Source organism: Procambarus clarkii, chromosome 92 (genome assembly GCF_040958095.1).
Source record: "Procambarus clarkii isolate CNS0578487 chromosome 92, FALCON_Pclarkii_2.0, whole genome shotgun sequence".
NCBI classification, from domain to species: Eukaryota; Metazoa; Arthropoda; class Malacostraca; order Decapoda; family Cambaridae; genus Procambarus; species Procambarus clarkii.
The window spans coordinates 9,008,056-9,016,085 of NC_091241.1; the positions used below are offsets into that span (position 1 = coordinate 9,008,056).

Below are 8,030 nucleotides of genomic sequence, written 5' to 3' on the forward strand. Positions count from 1 at the left end.
ACGACTAACTACACTACAATCCAGACATGAGAGGGCCAATCTTATCGATATCTTTAATTAATATTACAGGACTGAACACATTGGAAGATATTAATTCAGATTACTTTAAAAGGTCAAATGTAACACACACAAGAGACAACACCGTCAAATTCAACAAGCCATAATGTAACACACACAAGGGACAACACCATCAAGTTCAACAAGCCACAATGTAACACACACAAGGGACAACACCATCAAGTTCAACAAGCCACAATGTAACACACACAAGGGGCAACACCGTCAAGTTCAACAAGCCACAATGTAACACACACAAGGGGGCAACACCGTCAAGTTCAACAAGCCACAATGTAACACACACACACAAGGGGCAACACCATCAAGTTCAACAAGCCACAATGTAACACACACAAGAGACAACACCGTCAAGTTCAACAAACCACAATATAACACACACAAGGGGCAACACCGTCAAGTTCAACAAGCCACAATGTGACACACACAAGGGACAACACCGTCAAGTTCAACAAACCACAATGTAACACACACAAGGGGACAACACCATCAAGTTCAACAAGCCACAATGTAACACACACAAGGGGCAACACCGTCAAGTTCAACAAACCACAATATAACACACACAAGGGGCAACACCGTCAAGTTCAACAAACCACAATATAACACACACAAGGGGACAACACCATCAAGTTCAACAAGCCATAATGTAACACACACAAGGGGCAACACCGTCAAGTTCAACAAACCACAATGTAACACACACAAGGGACAACACCATCAAGTTCAACAAGCCACAATGTAACACACACAAGGGGACAACACCATCAAGTTCAACAAGCCATAATGTAACACACACAAGGGGCAACACCGTCAAGTTCAACAAACCACAATGTAACACACACAAGGGGGCAACACCGTCAAGTTCAACAAGCCATAATGTAACACACACAAGGGACAACACCGTCAAAGTTCAACAAACCACAATATAACACACACAAGGGACAACACCGTCAAAGTTCAACAAACCACAATATAACACACACAAGGGACAACACCGTCAAGTTCAACAAACCACAATATAACACACACAAGGGACAACACCGTCAAAGTTCAACAAACCACAATATAACACACACAAGGGGACAACACCGTCAAGTTCAACAAACCACAATATAACACACACAAGGGGACAACACCGTCAAGTTCAACAAACCACAATATAACACACACAAGGGGGCAACACCGTCAAGTTCAACAAACCACAATATAACACACACAAGGGACAACACCGTCAAGTTCAACAAACCACAAACAGACAACAGGAGATGCTTCCTGCCCCCGTTAAAGCCACTAAAGATTGTGAGCCTCAGGTAAATTTAGGCAACACAACGAACAACCGAATGTAATGCTATGCCATACTAGGATACGGCACAAAAGAGCACGTAATATTACAATAGATCACACAAGTGTATGTAATAAGACCCTATCACATACACAAGTGTATGTAATAAGACCCTATCACATACACAAGTGTATGTAATAAGACCCTATCACATACACAAGTGTATGTAATAAGACCCTATCACATACACAAGTGTATGTAATAAGACCCTATCACATACACAAGTGTATGTAATAAGACCCTATCACATACACAAGTGTATGTAATAAGACCCTATCACATACACAAGTGTATGTAATAAGACCCTATCACATACACAAGTGTATGTAATAAGACCCTATCACATACACAAGTGTATGTGATAGGGTCTCAGGTTAGGGCACGTAATACTACAGTACAGCACACACGATCATGTAATATAATAATGGGGCACGTACGAACATGTAATATGACAGTAGAGCATGGAAGAGTATGTAATATTGGGGTAGGGTGCATAACAAGTCATAATAGAACCTGTGGTGGAGGCTGACTCTATACACAGCTTCAAGTGTAGATATGATAGAGCCCAATAGGCTCAGGAATCTGTACACCCGTTGATTGACAGTTGAGAGGCGGGACCAAAGAGCCAGAGCTCAACCCCCACAAGCATAACTAAGTGAGTACACCCACACTTCGTCCCTAATGACGAAGCACAGCGGCGAGGGTGACAGAACTAGCACACACATGTGGCAAGAAACATGTGATACCAAGAGGTAAATCATGGTAAGTTATTTCTGTTACACATTTCCGGAGATGACATAGGAGTCCCCTCATTCCTCCCATTCCCTCCCCACTCATACATACATGCATAGCCACACACACACATACACACGGCCGAGCGGATAGTGTTAGGGATTCGTAGTCTAGGAACCGGGGTTTGATTCCCGGCTGAGGCAGAAACAAACAGGTAGTTTCTTTCATCTGATGCCTTTGTTCGCCTAGTAGTAAATAGGTACGTTGTGAGCTGCATCCTGGGGATGTGTGTGTGAGAGAGAGAAATATCTACAACTATTATATATGTCTAACATAAAATTTGGTTGGAAGGAAATACATTAGACAAAAGATGGTTCGAAAGGAGGGGTCCAAGAGCTAGTACATAATAAAATACCCCTCAACCTTACACACACACAATTATACTACTTTAATACACTCGGTTAACAATGTATGAAATGTAGTTTGTGTATATAGAATATTTATATGAAGAAAATCAGCCGATCAGAAAATTTAAATTAGTTAAAAATTTATGAAATGAGGCTATTCTTCCATAAATGATAGTTTTAATCGGTCAATAATCAACACAAATGACTTAAATGGAGCAACTATTCCTTGTTATAAGCAGTCGCGGCTTTGTTGGTGGGATAATGGTCTTGTACTTTCTAGACGGAGGTCAGAGCTCTCTTTACCGGTGTCAATGTTCCATGCTAAAGCCTAACTTTGTCAGGGAAAAAGTCATGCATCAGCTTTAAGATAACACCAATTAATTATGTAATTATTTTTATACATTTTATGAGTAATTATGATTATACATTTGGCCCAAATAATCGTACACTTTGACAAAATAATTGTATACTGTTCTCATGGATAATGTATTCAATTCGCTTGGATAATTGTACGCTTTGATCAGATCATTTTTCTCCTTCGCCCGAATAATTTCAACGCAAACATTTCCGGTTCAATACACATGCGATGTATATACATTGCTCACAAATGAATAATACTAGGTTCGATTCGAGACGTTTGGCTATGTTTCCTTTCACCTGATTTCTCTGTTCACCTAGCAGTAAACAGGTACCTGAGAGTTAAGCAAATATCGTGGGTTGCATCCTGGGGAACATCAGTTGTTGGCCTAGGAAACCCTTACACCTGATATTTACCTAGCAGTAAATGGGTAACATGACCTATACTAATAAACCAATGAATGGTATTGGTAATTATCAGAAGAAAACACTTAAGTAACTAAGGGATATGAGGACAAGGATAAAGGAATGGTGCCCACCACCTGGACGGTCGAGGATTGAACGCCGACCTGCATGAAGGGAGACCGTCGCTCTACCGTCCAGGCCATGTAGAAATAAGGGTAATAAACATTATGATAGGTTGCTCGGATTTGTGTGAAAGTTATTATGTCAGCAGCGAATGTTTTACTTGCGACGATCAATTTTGCTGAGGCGGAGAATTTTTGTTGCGGGAAAAAGAATTCACTTAGCGGCAATAAACGTTTCCAGCTCTTTCCCGACTACTATTTGCAACCTTTTTTTGTCTGCGTAAAAAACTTACCTGAGGGTCACTAGTGGCCATGATGAGGACAGGAAGCCGGCGGCTCGTCAAAGGTCTCCCATTTGCTCAATAAAAGGATGGGTTGGACATTCATATAACTCCATAATTGATTAGGAACTACAAACACTTTACACACTACTCGTCCTCGGGTCCTGTGCCTCCAAGCTGTAGTCGACCCAAAGATACATTCGTCAATTTTAACATATGTATTAAAATATGATTATTATATATTATAATTCTGTGTGTATTTAGGCCTAAGTTAGGTTAATAGACGCTGGGTTGCTGAGTGTTCCAAGCCTAGGCTATATGAATAAGTCCGGGTGGAAATATAGAAAAGCTGTTCTGTATAGGCTAACACACATTTCCTTTCTTGTTGACCAGACCACACACTAGAAGGTGAAGGGACGACCACGTTTCGGTCCATCCTGGACCATTCTCAAGTCGATTGGACCATTCTCACAATCGACTTGAGAATGGTCCAGGACGGACTGAAACGTCGTCGTCCCTTCACCTTCTAGTGTGTGGTCTGGTCAACATACTTTAGCCACGTTATTGTGACTCATCGCCTGCAATTTCCTTTCTTGTTCTCATGTTAGGTGTTTAGGATATATTGGTACGTGTTGAAGTGTTTACTGAGGTGCGGGTCGAACACGGAGGGAGCGGAACAATTACCTGTTCAAGAAAAGTGTGTCAGCGATTTCATGTGTGGATAAAGTGAACGGCGCCGATCAACTGGGTGAAGTGAAATAAGGTCACTAAAGTGCCCCTTGAGGTCAATATAAGAGTGAGGTTTAGAAATCGATGTAATGTCCTTGTCTCACGTTCACCTCCTGCAACAGACATACGAAACGTGCAAGACCGAGATGTGCAAGATGGAAACGTGTAAGATCGAGACAATAGTTTATTTAGTATGTTATTATTATTATAATTATTATTATTATTATTATTATTATTATTATTTTCTACCAGACATGGCCACACATATTACCACACACGGTAAGAGATCTGTTAAACATATAGTTCTGTGATTTATTCAGCAATCAACCACAGGTGTTGTACGCCAGTATAGTCCTTCATCCAACAGCTAATTCACACCATAACCATCCCCACCACCACACTATAACCACCCTCACCGCCCCATAACCACCCCCACCACCACACTATAACCACCCTCACCGCCCCATAACCACCCCCACCACCACACTATAACCACCCTCACCGCCCCATAACCACCCCCACCACCACACCTTAACCACCCCCACCACACCATAACCACCCTCACCGCCCCATAACCACCCCCACCACACCATAACCACCCTCACCGCCCCATAACCACCCCCACCACACCATAACCACCCCCACCACACCATAACAACCACCCCACCACACCATAACCACCCCCACCACACTATAACCACCCCCACCACACCACAACCACCCCCACCACACCATAACCACCCCCACCACACCATAACAACCACCCCACCACACCATAACCACCCCCACCACACTATAACCACCCCCACCACACTATAACCACCACCACCACACCATAACCACCACCACGACACCATAACCACCCCCACCACACCACAACCACCCCCACCACACCACAACCACCACCACCACACCATAACCACCCCACGACACCATAACCACCCCACCCCACCATAACCACCCCCACCACACTATAACCACCCCCACCACACCACAACCACCACCACCACACCATAACCACCACCACGACACCATAACCACCCCCACCACACCACAACCACCACCACCACACCATAACCACCCCACCACACCATAACCACCCCACCACACCATAACCACCCCCACCCCACCATAACCACCCCCACCACTACACCATAACCATCCCCACCACACCATAACCACCCCCACCCCATCATAACCACCCCCACCACACCATAACCACCCCCACCACACCATAACCACCACCACCACTCCATACCATAACCACCCCCACCCCACCATAACCACCCTCACCCCACCATAACCACCCCCACCCCACCATAACCACCACCACCACACCATAACCACCCCCACCACACCACAACCACCACCACCACACCATAACCACCCCCACCACTACACCATAACCACCCCCACCCCACCATAACCACCCCCACATCATAACCATCCCCACCACACCATAACCACCCCCACCCCACCACACCATAACCACCACACCATAACCACCCCCACCCCACCACACCATAACCACCACACCATAACCACCCCCACCACACCATAACCACCCTCACCCCACCATAACCACCACACTATAACCACCCTCACCCCACCATAACCACCCCCACCCCACCATAACCACCACACCATAACCACCCCCACCACACCATAACCACCCCACCATAACCACCCCCACCACACAATCAATACCTACACCGGCAGCGTCACACAATAATCGACCGTCAGAGCTCACCTTTTTAGGCATGGTTTCCGGCCCCAGATAAGCAGGTTAAGTCCTGCTACAACGCCGCCTTCGACCACACTTATAATTGCCTCGATATTTCCGGCCTTCTTCACAGGATTTTATCAGCGTGTGTGTATGTGTGTGTGTGTTACACGCGCGTGTGTTGCGTGGCTGGCTGGCTCTCCCCCCAGCAGGTTGTGTGAGTGACTGAAGAGTGAAGAAAGCCCGGCAGCCAACGTTTACACTCTCCAGGTCCAGTTACTCTGGGCGCATGTGCCGGCCATTGCCAGGGGTCGGAGGTTCCCTTCTTCTCTAGCTTCCCCTCGCTTTAGCACCGTTCGATCCCCTTTTTCACTGGTGGTCGGAGCTGGCCCAAGGGGGGAAAGGGGGTTTGTTATGTGTCTAAGTTATCTTTGAGGATGTGTATGATGGTGAGATGTGTTCAATAGGTGGGGAAAGGTTGGAGAAATACACGGTGGAAACTCGGTCCGGGGAGGAGGTGTTCCCGCGCAGCTCTGCCTCTCTCCTCTTCGCTTGCCGTAATTTTATGATGTTCTTTCCATTTCTCCTGCGCCTTATTTGATAATTATATGCTGCTAAAAATGATATTCTTCAATAGAGAGAGCTATGGAGAAAAGCTAGCTAAAAATGGCGGCGGATAACGTCTGATGTGAAGGGTAGTAATATTGGAAACATTCCCTACCTGGCTAGTTACGTGGTCTGGGTTAGGAAAGTTGCCCAAGGATGAGGAATATTCCAGCCAGAAAGCTGATAATGCTACTAGTGACGCAATCCTACACACGCACACGCATGCACACTCACGTGGGGCCACACATAAACAAACTAAGGGAGGTACTACAGTTACATGAATGAACAGAATGTTTAGCATAGCGCTAGGCTTTTAACCCGGGTGGCGTGTAATAGGCTTTTGTCTGTCTGCCAGTATGTTATCACCTGTTTCTTTGAGGCTGATATATGTCCTCTTAAGACAGGTTTTAAGAGTTTTTAGCGTCATTGTGGATCCCAAACCAATCTTGTGAGCGATAGTGGTAAGGATTAGAAAGACATATAATAGAATAACCCCAATATTTGTTTAGTATGTCCACTCAGGATGAGTGGCGCTGCCCAATAAACTCGCCCCTCGGGGCAAAATTTAAAAATTTAAAAATTTGTTCAGCTAAGTTACACAGGTTACTGACATAGACCAGTACCTAACACGAGACAGGTATTGGTGGTACTGCGCCTGACAGCTGGGTGGACAGCGCTTCGGATTCGTAATGCTGAGGTTCCGGGTTCGATCCCAGTTGGAGGCGGAAACAAATGAGCAAAACTTTCTTTCGTCCTGATGCTCCTGTTCACCAAGCAGTAAATAGGTACCTGGGAGTTAGACAGCTGCTACGGGTTGCTTCACGGGGGTGTGTAACAACAAGGAGGCCTGGTCGAGGACCGGGCCGCGGGGACACTGAGCTCCGAAATCATCTCAAGATAACCTCAAGAAGATAACTGGCTCCACTTATTGTTAAGCTGGTCACAGTGTCCTACATAGTCTCCTGGGCTTGGTGCCTTCTTTAGATAATTACTAAGTGAAGCTGTTCACGCACCTCTCAGCCAGCGGGCGGCGGTGGAAAGTTCACCATCACCTGAATACATTACCTGCAGTAAGCTAAAACTTCTGGTAGTACATTATTTATAATGAAATACACAATTCTTGAGCACATGATATTACTCTCTAAATTACTCCCTTGCCCGCAACGCTGCGTATTAGTGGCTTTAGGTATTGTATGTACTACCTCTATAAATAAATCCAACTTTATGTTTGCAAATCATCTATGTATG

At 45.2% G+C, this 8,030-nt stretch overlaps 1 protein-coding gene across 2 annotated transcripts in view; it reads right to left on the reverse strand.

The window, feature by feature from the left end:
• The window catches only part of LOC138359723 (sodium-dependent proline transporter-like), a 30,614-nt gene extending 24,142 nt beyond the window's left edge, over positions 1-6,472 (reverse strand). The window contains exons 1-2 of one of the 2 annotated variants that reach the window (XM_069319287.1): positions 6,204-6,472; positions 3,737-3,901 (exon numbers count right to left, since the gene is read on the reverse strand). In XM_069319287.1, coding sequence (XP_069175388.1) covers positions 3,737-3,757 — 21 coding nt within the window. In that variant the 5' untranslated portion in view covers positions 3,758-3,901; positions 6,204-6,472. The remainder of the gene's footprint in view (positions 1-3,736; positions 3,902-6,203) is intronic. The other variant, XM_069319288.1, reaches the window with a different exon arrangement.
• Positions 6,473-8,030: the final 1,558 nt, after the last annotated feature.